Source organism: Ambystoma mexicanum, chromosome 1p (genome assembly GCF_040938575.1).
Source record: "Ambystoma mexicanum isolate Mex_15411 chromosome 1p, UKY_AmexF1_1, whole genome shotgun sequence".
NCBI lineage: Eukaryota > Metazoa > Chordata > Amphibia > Caudata > Ambystomatidae > Ambystoma > Ambystoma mexicanum.
Window position 1 is genome coordinate 239,192,564 of NC_090921.1, and position 20,322 is coordinate 239,212,885.

General features: G+C 47.3%; 1 protein-coding gene across 1 annotated transcript in view; it reads right to left on the reverse strand.

Annotated features, from left to right (window-relative positions):
• The window catches only part of LOC138472643 (uncharacterized), a 104,537-nt gene extending 94,263 nt beyond the window's left edge, over positions 1-10,274 (reverse strand). Inside the window, exons 1-2 of the mRNA XM_069610954.1 lie at positions 9,947-10,274; positions 9,384-9,494 (exon numbers count right to left, since the gene is read on the reverse strand). Coding sequence (XP_069467055.1) covers positions 9,384-9,494; positions 9,947-10,274 — 439 coding nt within the window. The remainder of the gene's footprint in view (positions 1-9,383; positions 9,495-9,946) is intronic.
• Between the last annotated feature and the right edge of the window lie 10,048 nt (positions 10,275-20,322).

Below are 20,322 nucleotides of genomic sequence, written 5' to 3' on the forward strand. Positions count from 1 at the left end.
GATTTGCCTTACCAGTGGTGGATAGTTTGCCCCTATGATTTGGTTTATGGTTGCTGTCATGTTCACCCCCAGATACCTAACCGTCACCTACTTGAATGAAGAGCTTTGCTCGAAACACGTGTCAGGCTGTAGAACGAAATTAAAAATACATTACAACTGTTTTCATGTATTGTCTGTAACTTGGCGTCGTTCACTGGTTAAATTCACTCTGTTAGCTATGAATGCCCTCTGTTCTTTGGGCCTTAATTGCCTCGCTAGCACCGTCCACACCGTATTCACATGTTTGTAGAATGTCTGCCTACTCCTCAATAGGGTGCTCTCAACTGACCTACCAATCAGCTATTTAAGTTGCCTCCTCACATGGGCCAGTTGCATTGTGACTTTGTACCCTTCTGCTAGAGCTCTCGTATTTCCTTTTCTAGGTTCCATCTCTGCTTCCCTTCTCACTTCCCTTAGTCTCTTTGAGGCTTCTATGAGACAGTTCTTGACCCTAATCTTGAATGCGTTTCACTGTTCCCCCATCTATTCCCTCATTTCCCCACCTTTCTCTATGAACCTGTGAATCTCTGCCTCCACCTGCTGCCGCACCTCTTGGTCCCTAAGGAGGTATTCCTCAAGTCTCCAGCCCTTGCACCCTCCCCGCAGGCCCCCTCCTTCCCACTCTACTGTTACTGGTGCATGGTCTGAGACTGTCACGCTTCCTATCTTTACTTTCACAATTGCCTGAACTACCCTTTGTGTTGCCAAAATGTAACCTATCCGGGAATATGTTTCATGGACATGTGAGTAGAAGGAGTAGTCCCTGTATTGCGGGTGGTATATTTGTCATGTATCCTTGCCACCCGTTTCTTCAATTCTCTCAACTGTTTGGACATTTTCCCCATTGCGTGTCGCCTCACCCCTCCCGACCGATCCATAGTCTGGTCCATGGCTAAGTTGCAGTCTCCTGCCAACACCAGCTCACCCTCCTCAAATCTGCCCAACTCTGCCAAGACCCGCTCTAAAAACCACTCCTGTCCCTGGTTAGGTGTATTCACCGATGCCCATGTGTACAATTGCCCTCCCAGTCTCCCCTTTACCAATATATATCTCCCCTCTCGGTCCCGTTTTACCATGGTCCCTTCCAGCTTCACAGAATTGTGAAAGAGAATGGATCCACGGCCCTTTTACTTCCCGCTACAGCATGGTATTGAAGTGGATATTCCCTGTTATGAAGACAGCGCAATCCCCCTCCATTAGGTGTATTTCTTGCTGGCAGATTATCTCTGCTCCCCTTTTTTGAATCTCCCGCTGACTGCAACTCTCTTATTCGGGCTGTTCAGCTCCCTCACATTCCATGACTTATATAGCTTATACATCTCTCCATGTTTGTAAGTGCTCTTTCTTCCCTGGACATATTCCTTTCCCAGATCAAGTCCCTTATACTGTGATTTACCTGACTGCCCACCCAAACTAGGAGCATTTACCCAACCCAGAACTATCTCTGGATTCATTGTCCAGGTGCTCAACGTGGCCCCTGTATAAGAACATCATGCAGTGTTCACTCCTCCCCGCTCCCCTTGTCCATCCACCAACTCCTGTGTTAGCCTTCTCAGTCCCCAATGGCGAGGCTTGCAGGCTTACATGGTACAAACCCCTCCTTGATTCATTTGGCCACTTCACCTCTTCCCATTTTTTGATCTCCACCACAGGGGGTTGTTCTGTTTGGCTCCTGACGTCTCCCCTTGTTTCTTCTCCGCTCTCTCCTCCACAGAGTCTCGAGGACACATGCCCAATGCTCTTAGGCCGTCCTCTAACTCAGAGACAGTCTTTTCCTCATTCCCCATGAGAAACTGGAGCCTTGTCAGGAAGAGCCACTGGTATCTAATTTTCCTCTTAGTAAGTTTCTCCTTGAATGGTTCAAACAGCCTTCTCCTCACCAGGGTTGACCGAGAAAAGTCATTGCATAATTGTATTTTGCACCCCCTCAGCCAAGTTTTCCCTTTTCCTCTTGCCGCCGTCATAAACCATGATTTGTCTTTGAAGCTGTGCATCTTCACCAGAATGTCCCTTGGCCTGGTCCCTGGGTCAACTTTTAACTCCCCACCCTATGCACTCTTTCTATTTTCATGCTCTGGCCTTGTTCCCCCTCTGTGAGGTCCACAAACATCTCCCGGATGCAACCCTCCAGATCCATGCCATTCAACCCCTCCTTCAGGTCTTTGTTGTGGATATTGTCCCTCTGTGATCTGTTTTCCAGGTCCTCGCACTTTTCCTTCAAGGCTCTTATCCGTTCATCTGCCTCTTGTGCCTGCTGTGTCAATACTGGGACTTTTTCGGCCAGTTCCGTGATATGCACCTCCACTTCTGTCCTCGTTCACCTAGTAGGTTAATGTCTCTGTGATTCACTGTGATCACAGGTGAGAGCTCTTCCCTGATGCTGGCAATTTCTGCTTTGACTATCTCTGTTATTTCCCCCTTAAACGTGGCCATGGCCGAATGCAAATCTTCCTTGGTGAACGCCATCTCTTCGACACTGCGCCCTGCTTGGTTTCCTCTTCCCTGGTTCCCAAAGTGGAGCGTGGGCTGAGTGTACCCCCGCCAGGGTCCCTTTAGCCCCCTTTCTCAGACTCCTGCTGGCGCTTCTGCTCAGTAGGCCAGCCAGTCCCCCTTTCTCATGGAGTGGCCTCCCAGCATCTCTCTGCGAATTTGCTTGTCTGCTCTCAGGCTTTCCCCTTACTGTGCCTTGCTAAGCAGTCCTCGGCCCTCCCCATTACCTCTCCGCCTCTCTCCCCTATCAGGCACTGTCACAGTTCTTCCAGAGATTTATATTCCCCCACAGCCCTCCTCCTCTTGCTTCTTGCTTTCCTTTGGACGATACAACTTCCTCAATGTAGTCCTATTATGTCCATCATGTCAGCTCTGCAGTCATCCAACATGCTGCCCCTGGTGCCTCCACACGGTGCTCCGGTTGTTGTCACTGCCTGGCAGGGTCAGACTGGGGCATAAAATGGTCTCAGGCACCAATGAAAAAGTGGCCCACAGTTGCAAATGGGAATCCATTCCTTTTGTGAAACTGTTTGAATAGTACCCAAGGCTGAGGCTTTTGATAAAATGTGATGCAAATTGTACATTTTAAAGAATATTTATTCAGCAACACTGGTGAAAACTATTAGCCGCATAGTGAAGTAACTCATCAAACTGGCCCACATTGGCCAAAAATGTTCCCAACTTGGACCCAAAAACCTGCCCACACAAGCATTTTGCGTTTTTGGTTCGGTCATGGGCCTATTGCCCTATAACCCAGTCCAAGCCTGCCGCCTGGGTCCTGGTTTTTGTGCTTGTTAGATAGGATTTCTTAACTCTGTCCTGGAGGGGCAAAGGTCCAGAGGGCCAGCCTAGTTTCTTGGAACAGGGTAACCTCTGGACAAGCCACACCAATCAGGGTAGCTAGGGCAGGCGGTCAAGACTAAGTCTCAGGAGGGGTGAGGGTGACTGAAGGACCTCAATGAGCACACAGAACAAGGACACTTACAAATTACTCCTGACAGGTGTTATATCAAAAATATAGACACATTTATTACAAAGCCTTTGTAACATAGACCCTAGCAAAGAATTACAGTAACACTAACTAAACCAACACATCACATTCAATACAATATATATACAAGACCATTGGGGTCCAAAGGGTTAAATGCACGAAATATGTTGACAACCTAGAGGGTAAGGAAACGGGCAGTTCAGGTAATCTTTAGACCCAGTTCCATATCAATATTACACCTAACTAAGGCAGTCCAAGCCCTACGAAGAGAGGAGCCTTGTGCTCAAAAGTACATGCATGCGCTTGTGCCAATGGGCAGGATAGGGTCTCTTCAAGGGTCTCTAGCAGCTCAGGAAGGTGGATGAGGCGATGCAAAACAAGTTCCCACTATTCAAGGAGGACCTCCACTTGAAGGCAGAGGCAGTTTGAGAGTGCGGGATGGAGTCGCTATTTCGCAATAGCTGTAGAAAGGGGCCCTTAGGGGCCACTCGTGCGTAAAAATGGACTCCTGCGCTAGGGGCCACTGGTTGGGGTAAGGAGTACTCACTGGTCCCCAATGCAGGCAGACCCAAACTTCACCAGTTCAGTCCACTTTGCTGGCAGGTTCGAATGCGGCAAAAAGGAAATCTCGGCACTGTGAAGTTCCCAAGATACAGCGATGATTCCCAAACAGGACAGTGGTGATTTCTCTGCTCCAGGAGGACAAATGAAACCAGTTTAACTGCAGCAGGCTTCAGGGGCAAGAGGGTCACCGTCACCAATGCAGCGAACTTGCACAGGTCATTGCCGCGGCAAGGCAACACGGTAACCGTGCTTACTCCGGTCCTGGTACACTCATCTCACTTCAGACCTGGGAATGCCAAGTATACGAAATTTGGTATGAGGGTGCCGTGGACACAGAGCTAGCAGTATACCAAGTTTTTAGGGCCTCCTCGAAACGGCGACAGTGACAGAGCAAAACAACTGGGTAAGCTGGTCAGTCCACTGGTAGGCCCAGGAACACTTCCGAGAAAGCTTACTTGCAGGGTTTGATGAAGGTGCCGAGAATAGTTGGTCCCACTATTCCAATGGGTCAAAGTGTCTTCGCAGACCTTCTAGGACGCCCAGAAGCAGAGGGGTCCCACGGGACGACCGCGGGCTCAGGGTGCCAAACCTTCCAGCGGGTCACCAGCGGTTCCTCGACTCAGCTGCGTAGTTGCAGGATACTTGGCTCTTATCCTTCGTTCGGTGTGAACTCAGGAGATCGACATAGTAGTGGTGTTTTCAGCCTCCTCCTATCCAAAGATCTCTTCGCGCACAAATGGAGAGGACCCAATGGGAGATCTGCTCACAAACACACACCCCATACGTGGATCAATCATGGACCACGGTGGTCCCAGGCATTCATGGCACTCCAGACTCTCTGGCACCCAGGATATGTATTGGAATCAGACATTCCAGCCCACATCCTGGAGGCACACACACAAGACATGCAGAAGCCCGTGAAAGCATTGGGATTCCCAGGAAAGTGCATGACCAAATAAGGACTGACCCGGGTCAAATTGACCCTGGGAAGGTGAAGGGGCAGGATGGGCAAAGAACAGGACAAAGAACCTCGTGGCATGGCCATTTTGGAGCCAGGTCACCTATTTGTGCCAAATGCAGTTAACGCGGTTAACCTGGCAGGGAAGGGTTAAAAATAGTGCGAAACGATAGCTGCCACCAGCCCTGTCCATGATACATCTGCACAGTTCATAAAAAGTCCAGCGAGAGTTTCTAGGACCTTTGGAAATTACTAGAGACCCAAGTGTGCTGTATGATAAGATACATTGCACACTTGTTACATGTTGTTCAAAAGCTGCAACATGAGGAAAGGACTAAGGGAAACAAAATCTCCCAGTACTGACTGTCTTAAGGGCATGTCAGTTTCCCCATAAGAAGTGAGCGAAAGCCCAGAGGAGTGCAGCTGAAGGCTGTGCTTCTCTGGCAAAGTCAATCAATGGTGTCTAAACAACAGCAAAACGTTTGGGGGTTGACACATGGAGGAAAATTACATATGATTTTGAAATTGTTTCTAACACTCACCCCTCCCAGACTAGGGACAGGGGGAACTAATCCACCCCTGAATGAGTTTCTTGTTCATTCAGGTCGGTTAAACATTCTGAACAACCCATCAGCATTGCTATGTTGGACACCTGGCCTATGCTCAATAGTCAAGTCCAAGCCTTGTAGACTTATGGACCACCCAGGCAACTTTGGATTCTCTCCCTTCATGTTCATTGCCCACTTTAAGGGCTTATGGTCAGTTTGCACAGTGAAGTGAGTCCCATAGAGGTAGGGCCTCAGCTCCCTTAGGGCCCACACAACAGGAAACATTCTTTCTCTACTGTGGACCATCTGACCTCTCTGTCCTTAAACTGGCGACTAATGAAGCCAATAGGGTGTTTCTTACCCTTCTCATCTACTTGTGATAGATAGTACAGCTCCTATCCCAGTGTCAGAGGCATCTGTCTACACAATAAAAGGTCTTTGGTAATCAGGGGCCCTGAAAACAACAGGGGCCTGGCACAAGGAGTATTTTAAGCCATTGAAGGACTTCTCACACTATCCAGTCCAAGTTACCTTCTTGGGTCTCTTTGGAGCAGTAAGGGCAGTCAGAGGGGCAGCTATGGTACCATAGTCTGCCATGAAAGTTCTGTAGTACACAGTGAGTCCTAAAAAGGCTCTCACTTGGGTCTGTGTAGTGGGGGTAGGCCAGTCCTGTGCTGCTTGTACTTTACTGGGTAGAGGCTGTATCCTCCCTCCACCTACTTCATGTCCAAGGTAGACCACTGATCCTTGTCCAATCTGGCACTTACTGGCCTTTATGGTCAAGTGGGCCTTCTGAAGAGCCTGTACCACAATCCCAAGGTGTTGCACATGGTCTTCCCAGGTGGCACTGAAAACTGCTATATCATCCAGATATGCAAGACAGAATTCATCCAACCCATTCAACACATGATTCACAAGCCTCAGGGGCATTCCTCAACCCGAAAGGCATTACCCTGAACTGATAAAGACCCTCTGGATTTGAGAAAGCTGTCTTCTCCTTGGTATGTTCTGCAAGGGCTATTTGCCAATAGCCTGCAGTGAGGTCAAATGTGCTGAGGTACTTGGAGGCATCCAAAGTATCCACCAGCTCATCTGTTCTAGGCAAGGGGTGTGCATCTGTCTTGGTGACAGCATTCAGAGCCCTGTAATCCACATAGAACCTCAATTCAGAAGTACCTGCCTTTGGAACCAAAACCACTGGGCTGGACCATGGACTACTGGAGGGTTCAATCACCCCAAGATCCAACATTTTCTTGACCTCTGTCTTAATGTAAGACCTTACTTTGTCTGACATTCTGTATCCCCTGCTTTTGGTAGGTACACTGTCTCCTGTGTATATGTTATGTTTGCACCAAGGTGGCAAACCAGGGGACTGTGAAAACAAGGGGGAAAATTGCCTAAGCAAACTTTTCACCTTAGCCTGTTGATCATAAGTCAGATGAAGGGCCACTCGGACGCCCTCAAAGGAGCTGTCTGAAGAACTGCTTTGGAACAGGTCAGGGAGGGGTTCTGACTCCTCCTCCTCAACATCTGAAGCCAGCAGCAGTGCTGCGATTTTAACTCTTGGGATGAAAGTCTTCAGCCTATTTACATGGAACACTTTTGGAGCCTGTCCAGGCCTTCCAAGGTCCACTAAATAGTTGACCTGACCCAGTGACTCCACCACTGTGTAAGGGCCTTACCATTTGTCCTTTAAAGCTCTAGGCCTTATAGGATTCGTGATCAGGACTTGCTGACAGGTGTGAAATTGATAAGGGAAGCCTTCTGGTCATACCAATGTTTCACCAGAGCTTGCCCTGTCTTCAACTTTTCACTAGCCAGACCCATAAGGAGTACCATCCTTTTTCTGAGCCCTAGCACATAGTCCACTACGTTGGTAGTAATGGGGGGAGTGGGCATCTCCCATCCCTCCTTGACTATGGCTAAGGGTCCCCTTACAGGGTGACCAAACAGAAGTTCAAAGGGGCTGAAGCCAACACCCTCTTGTGGTACTTCTCTGTAGGCAAACAGTAAGGATGGTAACAGAAGATCCCATTTTCTACTTTGAGGTTCTTCCAGAGCCCCAATCATGCTTTTCAAGGTCCTGTTAAACCTTTCAACCAGACCAGTGGTCTGTGGGTTGTATGCGGATGAAAGCTTATAGGTGACACCACATTCCTTCCACATGGCCTGCATATACTTCGACATAAAGTTGCTGCCTCTGTCAGACACTTCTTTATGGAAGCCAACCCTAGTAAATATGCCAATCAAAGCTTTTGCAACTGACTTGGCAGTCACAGTCTTCAATGGGATGGCCTCAGGATATCTGGTGGCATAGTCGACCAGCACCAGGATAAACCTATTGCCTGAGGATGTTTGGGGGTAAGGGGATCAACAATGTCGATCCCTACCCTCTTAAATGGTACCCCCACAACTGGGAGTGGTACAAAAGGTGCTTGGATTGATGAGCCACTCTTACCAGATAACTGGCAGGAGGCACAACTCCTGCAGTGACTTTCTACTTACACCCCCATCTTGGACCAGTAGAAGTGCATGGATAACCTTTGCTTGGTTCTCTTGATTCCAAGGTGACCAGGGAGGGGCACTTCATGTGCCAGCTGCAGGAGGAAGAGTCTTACAGCAAGGGGATCCACCAACTTCATATGGTCTCGTTCGGTAGACTTTGTAGGCTCACTATACAGGAGCCCACCTTCCCAATAAATCCTGTGCTTCCCAGGAGGTTCGCCCTGAAGCTGGGAGCAGGCCTGTCTCCTTAGGCCTTCCAGAGATGGGCACTCACGTTAGCCCTTACTAAATTCTTCCCTGTCAGGACCACCTTCTACTAATAAATCTTTTAGCTCAGGATGGTCGTTTGTGTCAAAGACTTGAGGGGTCACCTCCTCCTTGTGAGGTCCAGGTGATTGACCAACTACCTCCACCTCAGTGGTAGGTGAGTTAGGGGGAATATTCTCTTTCCCTATTTTTGATTTTCTTACTCCTTTAGCCTTGGGTTTCCACTTTGGCTGGGTCATGGCATTGGTCTTGGCCAGTGCTGCCCTTGTTTGAGACCTTGTGCAGGGTCTGTCAGCTGTATCTCCCACAAGCCCTAAAGCTCTGAGATCATTTCCCAGCAAGGCCTTTACTGGGACACTCCTCTGTATGCTCACTGGAATTCTGACTGCTGTACCATTTATAGTAAGAGTTACAGGTATTACTGGGAACGTGAGAGGTGGGCCATCAGCCAACTTAGTGGGTAACAGAGGAGCTCTGGCACCTTCCTCTGGGTCTACCAAGGTAGAATCCACTACAGTTCGACTACACCCACTATCCCTAGGAGCTGGAGTATCTACTCCATTGATCAGAACACTGTCTTTAAAGTGGTGCTTGGTATTATATGGAATCCTAGCATAAGCCTCTGAGACTTTAGGCTCCCAGGAACCCAGGGAAACTAAAACTACCTCCGCTTCTATCCCAATGGGGAAGGAGTCTGAGGAGAAGGATGCCCCTGTAATCTCTTCTTCCTCATAGGAGGAGAAGGCCAGATTAGCAGAGTGGACCCCCAAGGTTTTGACCTTACATCTGGGATCTCCCTTCACATGGTCAGTTGCTCCACAAACAAAACAAGATCCACTGGGTCTGTTTACATAGGGAGGCTTTCTATAACCAGAGTTCTGTTTTGGAGGCTGACCTCCACTACCCTGTGAGTTCTCTTGTGTCTTACCCTTATTTTTCTTTTTGTGGCCCTTATGTGAGGAAGTTTTATCAGAGCCCCCACCCTCCTTATCTTTGGACTTTTCCCCCTCTTTCTGCTTACCAGGATGAGTCTTGTCCTTATGGGACACTCTATGCGACACCCACACATCTGCTACTATGGCAAGCTTCTTAGGATCTATCTCCTTTGAATCTGCCAAATGTTGCTTAAGGTCTGGGGAAGAAGATGCAAAAATATGTTCTAGCATTAACAAGACATATCATACCTTCAAAAATAGAGACCTTATACCTTCAACCCAGCCAGTCAAGTTTTTTAAGGATTCAGTTACATAAGAGACCCAAGTACCACCTTAGTTCTTTTTGTACTCTCTGAATCTTTGTAAGCATTGGGCAGGAGTCTTTCCAAACTTTATGATGAGAGTTTGGTTCAACATTGCAAAATCTGCTCTCTCAGCTTTTGACATTTCCATAATGGCACTGCAGTCAGAATGGGGCAGTCTGCTAAGTAACCAGGCAATTTTATCAGCATTGTCAAATTGTTGAACTTCACATGCATACTCAAATGTATTCAGCCAGTCCATAATGTCATTCCTTTCCTCATACACACACTGAGCCGATCCTTAGGAAACCTTAGATGAGAGGAGGCCCCAGACCCATGTCCAGTACGCTTAGATCCATTGGCAACTTGAAGCTTGGCCAGTCCCAACTGGTGATCCCTGTCTTCTTGTTTTTCTGCCTCCTCTATCTTCAGTTTGGCCACGTTAAATTCCAGCTCCTTCTGCCTAAACAGCAGCTCTTGCTTCTTGAATTCAAGCATGGCCTCACCTGCAGCACTGGCAGAGGAAACATTAGACATTACATCTTCCAAATCCTCATGGTTTCTGACGATCAGTGCAGCGACAGAACTACTAGTTCTGCCAGTGGGAGCAGCCCCACCTCCTTCTGCACTGTCCTCAGAAGTTATAGCACTAAACTCAGCTTCTTGCCAGTCCATGGCATAGGATTTCTGAACTCTTTCCTGGAGGGGCAGAGTTTCAGAAGGCCAGCCTAGTTTCTTGGAACAGGGTAACCTCTGGACAAGCCAGAGCAATCAGGGTAGTTATGGCAGGCGGTCAAGACTAAGTCTCAGGAGGGGTGAAGGTGACTGAAGGACCTCAATAAGAATACAGAACAAGGACACTTACAAATTACTGCAGAGGGGTGTTATATTAAAAATATAGACACATTTATTACAAGGCCTTTGTAACATAGACCATAGCAAAGAATTACAGTAACACTAAGTAAACCAACACATCACATTCAATATAATATATACAAGACCATTGGGGTCCAAAGGAGTAAATGCACAAAATATGTTGACAACCTAGAGGGGAAGGAAACAGGCAGTGCAGGTAATCTTTAGACCCAGTTCCACATCAATAATATATCTAAGAGGCAGTCCAAGCCCTACGAAGAGAGGAGCCTTGTGCTCAACAGTACATGCATGCGCTTGTGCCAATGGGCAGGATAGGGTCTCTTCAAGGGTCTCTAGCAGCTCAGGAAGGTGGGTGAGGTGATGCAGAACAAGTTCCCACTTTTCAAGTAGGACCTCCACTTGAAGGCAGAGGCAGTTTGAGAGTGCGGGATGGAGTCGCTATTTCGCAATAGCTGTGGAAAGGAAAGGGGCCCTCAGGGCCCACTCATGCCTAGAAATGGGCTCCTGCGCTAGGGGCCATCGGTTGTGGTAAGGAGTACTCACCGGCCCCCGACGCAGGCAGACCCAAACTTCACCAGTTCAGTCCACTTCACTGGCAAGTTTGAATGCGGCAAAAAGGACGTCTCGGCACCCTGCAGTTCCCAAGATACAGCGATGATTCCGAAACGGGACAGTGGCGATTTCTCCGCTCCGGGAGGACAAATCGACCCAGTTTCACTGCAGCAGGCTTCAGGCGCAAGAGGGTCACCAATGCAGCAAACTTGCTCAGGTTTTTGCCGCGGCAGGGCAATACGGTAACCGTGTTCACTCTGGTCCTAACGCACTCGTCTCACTTCAGGCCTGTGAATGCCAAGTGTACGAAATTCGGTGTGAGGGAGCCGTGGACACAGAGCTAGCTAGCAGTATGGCAAGTTTTCAGTTCACTGGTTGGCCCAGGGACACTTCTGAGAAACCTTACTTGCAGAGTTTGATGAAAGTGCCGAGAATAGTTGGTCCCACTATTCCAATGGGTCAAAGCGTCTTCGCAGACCTTCTAGGACGCCCAGATGCAGAGGGGTCCCACGGGACGACAGCGGGCTCAGGGTGCCAAACCTTCCAGCGGGTCACCAGCAGTTCCTCGACTCAGCTTCGTAGTTGCAGAATACTTGGCTCCTATCCTTCGTTCGGTGTGCTCTCAGGAGATCGACATGCTAGTGATATTTTCAGCATCCTCTTATCCAAAATTCCCTTTGCGCCCAAACGGAGAGGACCCAATGGGAGATCTGCTCACAAACACACACTCCATACGTGGACCAATCACGGACCACTGTGGTCCCATGCATTCATGGCACTCCAGACTTGCTGGCACCCAGGATGTGTATTGGAATCGGACATTCCAGCCCACATCCAGGAGGCACACTGTTAGGCAGAATTATATGCAGTACCCTTTGGGAACACCACACACAATTAAGACTACAAGTGACAGTACAAATTCACCTTTGGTACAGGCCTGTACTACACAGTAAAAGTGGTAGCGATGGCTGAGCAGCCAGACTTATCTCAAGGGCAAGTGAGCAGTATCAAATAGTTACACAAAGGACAGCAATTACTATGATTCAAACAAACACTGACTGAAGGTTCTCAAGTACAAGAATATACATTTATTTACTCTTCAGTTGTATAAAATTTCACTAAAGTAAAGCAGCTTAAAAATCACACTCTTAATACACCACACCACGACCAATAAATACCAGACAAGTTAAGCTCAGAAAACGAAGTGGGCGCAAAATGGCACTCCAGCAATTTAAAAGGGAGGGAAAGACAAAGTCAATAGAAATGGAACCACACCAACAGGTAAGTATTCAGGGCAATTGAGCAAGAGGAACTACAGTCAAAGAATCAGGTAAAAAAGGCTTAGGGCCAAAGTCACTAGGTCAAAAGTCTTTTGCTGAAGATCACACGGTTCAGGGAAGTTTGCGGTAAAGTTTGTGCCACGAGTTCTGGATGGAGTTGGTCAGCAGAAAAGTTAGTTCAAAGAGAAGAGAAGGACAAGCCCTCGGATTGGAGAACGATTTCACACACTTTACCCGCGGCTGAACGAAACGCACAACTGGATTTGCACAGTACCTTAAAACGGAGAGGAAGCTGTAGCTGAGGCGGACGTTCCTGGTAGTTCCTGCAGGCTGACGGTCCCTGAGGCGACTGTCGGACTGACATGAAGTAGGAAGCCTGGAGGGTCCTGCACTACCCGGGGAAGAAACCAGCAGCAGAGCAAAGCAACAAATAAAAGGTGTGCTCCTTAAAACCCAAGCAGGGTCCGACCTTCCTGGTTATCCGGCCCACTGTAGCTCTGTACAGTGAATTCAACCAGAGGAGGGGTCCTGTCTTGAAGTTTGGGGCAAACTGGTTGGTCCCACCAGCTCAAAGGAAGAAGATTCCTGGAGGATCCTCTCTGTCATTGGATTCTGAAGATTCTGACCTGCAGCAGGGCTTCACTGGGCGGTTCAGTCGTTGTAGGGGTCCTCTTCTGTCAGCTCCTCATCAGTTCATTCGTTCCAGTGGCGACTCTCCCTTTCCAGTCTGAGACCTGCTTTTTATGCAGTTTTCCCCCATTCACACAGCCTGGCTGTCAATCACACAGCAGGGTAGCTGTCCTGCCAGGACAGTCACCCAGCCAATCAAACATGAGTGCAACATAGGTTACCAAGAGAATCCATGGCACGGGTCCTAAGACCCCTCCCTCACATCCTACCTACTCAGACTTTCAGGCACCTTAAGGAGGGCTTCTGTGCAGAAGCCTGTGAAAAGACGGCGAACAAAGGAACCAAACCTGGTTTGGTGCACAGAGTAAAACACAAGAAAGACTTTTACAAAAAGAAATGGCGAATAAACCCAGCCGGAGCCAAAATAAAATATATTTGGTCAAGCAGGTTTATGTTCGAGGCTAATAAAAAAGCCTAAAACAATACCATGGTTATTTAAGATAACTGCAGTATGAAAAATAGGGTAGTTATCACTGCCACTAGCCAAGTCTTGATGAAAAGGGAGCGAAACAGTGCTCCAAGAGAAACAGACAAAAGGGGATAAGAATTAACCCTTTCCAATACTACATGTAAGATGGGGTGTACTGGGTCTGTGGTTTAAAGAGACTACATAAAGTTAATGGCAACTTTACATGTTTCTGGGAGACAGTAGTCGGACCAAGAAAAATGGAGTCAGTGGGAAGTCTGAAAGACAACCCTATGTCACTGCACTGAAGGTGCTGCGTAACACACAAAAAATGATGCCAACGGAGTAGGTGAGGCTCCAGAGCCCAAGATCTGAGTCAGAGCCCAAGATCACACAAATCGTAAAAACACACACAGCAAAACCCATCTAATAGTGGGAAAAAGGCTCACACTCTTTCCAGGTGAACAAAATAAACTCTAGAAATCCAGCAAAGCTGCTGAGGGACTCAGTAGGTAAGGGAAATTAGCCATTTTGGAGAATTCTTCCCTAACACCCACCCCCCGCATCCCCAGACTAAGGGACAGGAGGATTTAATCCACTCTTGTATGAATCTCTACCTCTAGTTGGTTAAAATCATCCTAGAGACATCATCAGCATTTTGGTGGTGACATCCTGCTCTGTGCTCAATGGAACAATCAAACTCTTGCAGGCAGATTGACCATCTTAGAAGTTTTGGGTTTCCCCTTTCATTTGCATTAACCATTGCAAGGGTTGGTGGTCAGTTTGAATCACCAAAGTAGATCCATACAAGTATGGTCTAAACTTCTTCAAAGACCACACAATGGCAAAACATTCACGCTCTATGGCTGCCCACCTTGTTTCTGGTTCCTTCAGTTTCCTACTGATGAAGCAAATGGGTGCTCCCTACCTTTCTTGACTAAGGACTGCACCTATACCTGTATTGGATGCATCTGCCTGCACAATGAAGGGTTGGTGATAATCAGGATCTCTTCAGGTTTTCAAAGGCTTGAGTGCACTCCTCATTCCATCTAACCTTTTTGGGGAATTTTGGAGAGGAGATCACATTCAAGGGAGAAGCTATGGTCCGATAGTTCTCTGTGAAATTCCTCTAGTACCCAGTGAGACATAGGAAAGCTCTCACTTGGGTTTGAGTAGTAGAGGTGGCCCAGTTTTGCACAGCTTGTACTTTGCTGGGCAATGGCCTTATTTCACCTCATCCTACCTCATGACCTAGGTAGACCACTTTGCTCTGACGAATTTGACATTTGCTTGCCTTTATCGTCAGATGGGCCTGCTCAAGAACCTGCAAAACATATCCCAGGTGATCAGTATGCTCTTTCCATGTAGGGCTGAACACTGCAATGCCATCCAAGTATGCCATGCAGAAGTCCTCCATCCCATTCAGAACTTGATTAACCATCCATTGAAATGTAGCAGGTACATTATTTAGTCCAAAAGGCAAAACCTTAAACTGGTAGAGGCCTGCTGGGGTGGAAAATGCAGTTTTCTCATTGGCCTGGTCTGTCAGGGCTATTTGCCAATAGCCTGAGGTTAAGTGAAATGTACTGAGGTACTTGGCTGAACCTAGTCTATCCCCCAGTTCATCTGTCCTTGGCAAAGGATGGGCATTAGTCTTAGTGACTGCATTTAGAGCTCTATATTCCACACATAACCTCAACTCCTTGGATCCTTCCTTTGGTACTAGAACAACTGGACTAGACCATGGACCATAACCCCGAGATCAAGCATCTTGTTGACCTCTCCTTTGATGTGGGTTCTCACATATTCTTATATTCTGTAACCTCTGCTTTTCACAGGTAAACAGTCACCAGTGAGAATATCATGCTGGTCCCAAGGGCTCAAGCCTGGTGATAGTGAAAACAGGGAGGCAAACTGATTCAACAGAATTTTGCACTCCTCCTGTTGTTCAGAAGTCAGCTGAGAAGAGAGATTAACGCCTTCTATTTTTTCATCTAAAGGTTGGCCTCTGAGGAGGTCAGGTAGAGGTTCACTCTCCTCTTCCTCTTGAGCTGAAGCTAGAAGCAAAGCTCCCACTTCTGGTCTCGAGACATAGGGCTTTAAACCGTTGATGTGAAAGACACTAGGAGCCTCCTTAGGTCTTCCTACGTCTACCAAATAGTTCACCTCTCCAGGTTTGACCACACCCTTGAAGGGTCCTATCCATTTGTCCCGCAAGGTCCTCTGCCTTGTTGGCACCATAACTAATACAAGCTGGTCTTAAATAAACTCAACCTTACTGGCCTTCTGGTCACGCCAATGTTTGACCAGAGCCTGGCCTGCTTTCAAGTTATCATTTGCTTCTGCCATCATGTATGACATTCTCCTCCGGGGACCTATCACATAGTCAGTCAGTCTGACTGGCTTGGGGCGAAGGAGCACTCTCCAACCCCTCCTTAATCAGGGCCAATGGACCTCTGACTGGATGGCCACAGAGAAGTTCAAAGGGACTGTAACCAACTCCCTCCTGAGGGTCTTCTCTACATGCAAAGAGAAGGCATGGCAGGAGAAGGTCCCACTTTCTCTTAAGGGGTTCTTCTAAAGCACCTATCATGCTCTTCATAGTACGATTAAACTTCTCTACCAGTCCATTTGTCTGTGGATGGTAGGCTGTAGAGAACTTGTAAGTGGCACCACAGTTTTTCCACATGGCTTGCATGTAGTAGGACATACAATTGGATTCCCTGTCGGATATCACTTCCTTAGGAAACCCTACTCTGGTAAAAATACAAATTAGAGCCTTAGTCACAGCCTGAGCCGTAACAGTTCTCATAGGTATAGCTTCTGGGTATCTTATAGCATGGTCTACTACAACCAGGATAAACCTGTTCCCTGAAGATGTGGGAGGGTCAAGGAGACCAACAATGTCAATGCTCACCCTCTCAAAAGGAACTCCCACCACTGGGAGAGGCACCAGGGGTGCCACATTCTTGGCTCCACTCTTGCCAGAGGTTTGGCAAGTGTGACAGCTCCTGCAGAATTTGTCCACTTCTGAACCCATCTTAGGCCAGTAGAAGTAGAGGGAGAGCCTTTCCTTGGTCTTCTTGAAACTCAAGTGACCAGCCAAAGGTATTTCATGGGATAACTGTAGGAACTGGAGTCTGTTGGCAGGGGGCACTACAATTATTTTGCAGTCCCCAGGGATAGACTCAGTTGGTTCACTATGGAAGAGGCCATCTTGCCAGCTTAACCTGTGCTTTCCAAATTCTTGCCCATCAAGTTGGTTTTGCAGCCTGGTATTGAAGACCTTCAAGAATAGGACACTCTCTCTGTCCTTTGCTGAAGTCTGCCCTGTTGGGTCCACCTTCTGCCAGTAAAGACTGCAGCTCAGGATGGTCAACCGGGTCAAGATCTCCAACTTCTTCCAGATCTGATTCTTCAGAAACTGGCGCAACCACACAAGGTTGCACCTCACACTCTGCCTCAGCAGGTGGAGGAGTCACAGGTGTGACTTTGGACAATCTCGGGGATGTCCTTGTTGGTAGCACAGGGGTGCTGTCTGATTATTCTCCTGGAGGTCTTGGGTTTCCCCTTTGCCTCTGTTTTCCTGAAAATAGCAGTGAGCAACTCCTGTGGAGTGGGAGTGATAGTTTCCTCTATCAACTCCTCTGGAGAGCCTCTCAAGGTTCTCTCCCTTGCAGGCCTAGTGAGCTCCTGTATCCTCTTACTGGGAGGCCTGGGGGTGCTTGACAAGAGTTTTCAGGTCATTACCCAATAGGACCTTCCCAGGCACTTCACTCTGCACACTAACGGGTATCTTGACAGTCATATCATTACACTGGGTGAGAGCTGGTAACTGGGGAAGCAGTTGCACAGGGCCTCCGGCTAACTTGGTGAGGCGTTTGGGTGCCTTAGCTACATTCTCCACCTTGAAAAATGATTCATCCACCACAGTTATGCTGGCTCCAGTGTCTCTGATGGCAGGGGGTTCCTGACCATTCACAAGAACACTATCTTTATAATACTCTTTAGTATTATCTGGGATGGAATTATAGACATCTAAATTCTGTTGTTCCCACAAGCCCAGGGACACTAAAGAAACACTAGCTGAGACTCTCATGGGTTCATCAGCCAGTAGGTGAAAGTTTCCACTTGCCATAGGTACTTCTTCCTCTGGGGAGAAGGCTAGGAGACAGTGTAGACCCCTGAAGGTCTACCCTTGCATCTGGAACCCACTTTCACATGGTCAGTTGACCCACAAACATAACATTTCCCAAATGTTTTGATGAATGGGGGTTTGTTCTGACCTCCATCTGGTTTGGGTCCAGATGGTGCACTAGCCTGATTTGGTTTCCCTTATGGTTTACCCTTATGTTGTTGTTTGTGGCCCTCTTTTGGATTGGAGGTATTATTATTATTATTATAATTCTCCTTGTTATCTTTCTTTGTCTGTTTTCCCTCATCCTTCTTCTGACTAGCCCCAGAATCCACAAGTAAGCAGCCTTAGCTAGTTTCTTTGGATCTATCTCCTTAGAATCAGCCAAGTGCTGTCTGAGCTCAGGAGAGCAGACATCAAAAATAGACTCCAACATAAAAATATTTCTCATTCCTTCATAAGTGTTTTCTCTGTAACCCTTAATCCAACCATCTAGGTTTTTCCAACATTCACATACCCAGGTAGCCCAAGGGGTACCATCATGCTTTTTGAGGGTCCTAAACCTCTTAAGGTACTGGGAAGGGGTCTTCCCAAATCTAGCATTTAAAGCTAGCTTCACACACTCATAATCCATCCTATCCACCTCCCCCAACTCCATCACAACATCAGATGCAACAGTGGGTAGCATAGAGAAGAGCCAGGGAAGCAATTGATTCCCTGTAGACCTTGAATACCATAGTTATATTCAAACATTGCCAACCAATCCAAAATGTCAAGCTTAACCTCATACATACCCACAATTTCTTTAGGCGTACAGGATCTCTTAGGACTGGAAGACCTAGAAGACTCTGGGAGAGAAGCATTTTCAAGAGATAATCTTTTCATTTCTAGTTCATGATTCAGCTCCATTTCTCTGAGCTTAAGTTCTTGGTGTTTTTGTTCAGTTTGAGCATTTAAATGTTTGAATTCCAGTTCAAGCCTCATTTTCTCTAAAGCAATGAATTCAGGACTGAGTGTAGGACCTGTGGGGGTCCAAGTGGACAAGGGTTGATGTTGCTGAGCAGGCAAGGGAGCAGAGAGGCCTACATTAGGAGACACATCTGCCTCTTCCAACTCATCATTAACAGACATATTATCATCCTAAATACTTTCCACCTTTGCTAGGGAGTCAGGTATTTCAGACCCACTCTCCAGACATTGGTTCTTTAACAACATTTCAATCAATTCAGACTTTTTGCCTTTGTCAGAGAGTTTCCTTTCTTTACATAGATTTCTTAGATAATCTGCAGTGTAACTCAGAATAGTCTCCTGACTGTGGCTCTCCATATCAGCCATGATTAATATTGCTTTTTAGTGATGTTAGGCTTGTGGTTAGTTGATCCAAGGTAATAGCAGCACTTCTTCACCGCTGTACACCAGTGTTAGGCAGAATTATAAGCAGTGCTCTTTGGGAACACCACACACAATTAAGACTACAACTGACAGTACAAATTCACCTTTGGTACAAGCTTGTACTGCACAGTAAAAGTGGTAGCGATGGCTGATCAGCCAGACTTATCTCAAGAGCAAGTGAGCAGTATCAAATAGTTACACAAAGGACAGCAATTACTATGATTCAAACAAACACTGACTCAAGGTTTTCAAGTAAAAGAATATACATTTATTTACACTTCAGTTGTATAACATTTCACTAAAGTAAAGCATCTTAGAAATCACACTCTTAATACACCACACCACTCCCAATAAGTTCCTGACAAGTTAAGCTCACAAAATGAAGTGGGAGCAAAATGGCACTCCGGCAATTTAAAAGGGAGGGAAAGACAAAGTTAATAGAAATTGAACCACACCAACAGGCAATTGAGCAAGAGGAACTACAGTGATAGAATCAAGTAAAAAAGGCTTAGGGCCAAAGTCACTAGGTCAAAAGGCTTTTGCTCAAGATCACATGGTTCAGGGTAGTTTGCAGTAAAGTTTGTGCCACGAGTTCCGGACAGAGTTGGTCAGCAGAAAAGTTAGTTCAAAGAGAAGAGAAGGACAAGCCCTCGGATTGGAGAAAGATTTCACACACTTTCCCCACAATGTACCTTGTGCTGTAGGTGTTCTTGGTCCTCAACAAGGTCGATTCGGCTTAAGGATGCTTTGCAAGCTTCTGCGACAGTGCTCAAGACAGGAATCAGCTGCGGGTATCAGGCGGGAAGACAGTTTGGCGAGCGAAGCTGGACGAATGGCTCCAGGCTGGCCAACACAGTGGCTCAGGGTCAGGAATTGTTGTCTCAGTGCTGGTCGGTGGTTCTGAAGCACTGGTTGAGACGTCTCGGATGTCTTTAAGTGACTGTGGCTTGACAATGCTCAGCATTCCATTCAGTTGCGGCTCGAAAATGTCTTTTAATGCAGACATTGGTAGATGCTTGTCAAGGCACTTCTCCCAGCTTTTTCAATGGGCTTGTGTCGTCCTTTAAGGCAGATGGTCCAAAGCTGAGGAGTGTGTTGCAGGCACTTCCTTGTCCTTTGTTGTAGGCCCAGAGATGTTTTGGTGCTTCCTACCTAGGAATCTTGCTGCAGGGACTATCAGGGTACGCTGTGTACTGGCTGTGTACCGGTTCTGGAGCGGCTAGAGGTTCCTCTGGATTCAGTATCTGCCTCTGTTCCCTGGGAGATGTTTAGGGGAATAATCTTGCATCCCTCTTTGGAAATCCTGGCCTTCCTTCACTGGCGGAGGATGTAAGGCAGACTGTACCTTCAGCCAGAGTCCAATGATAAGTTCTTCTTGCTACTCCTTGTGAT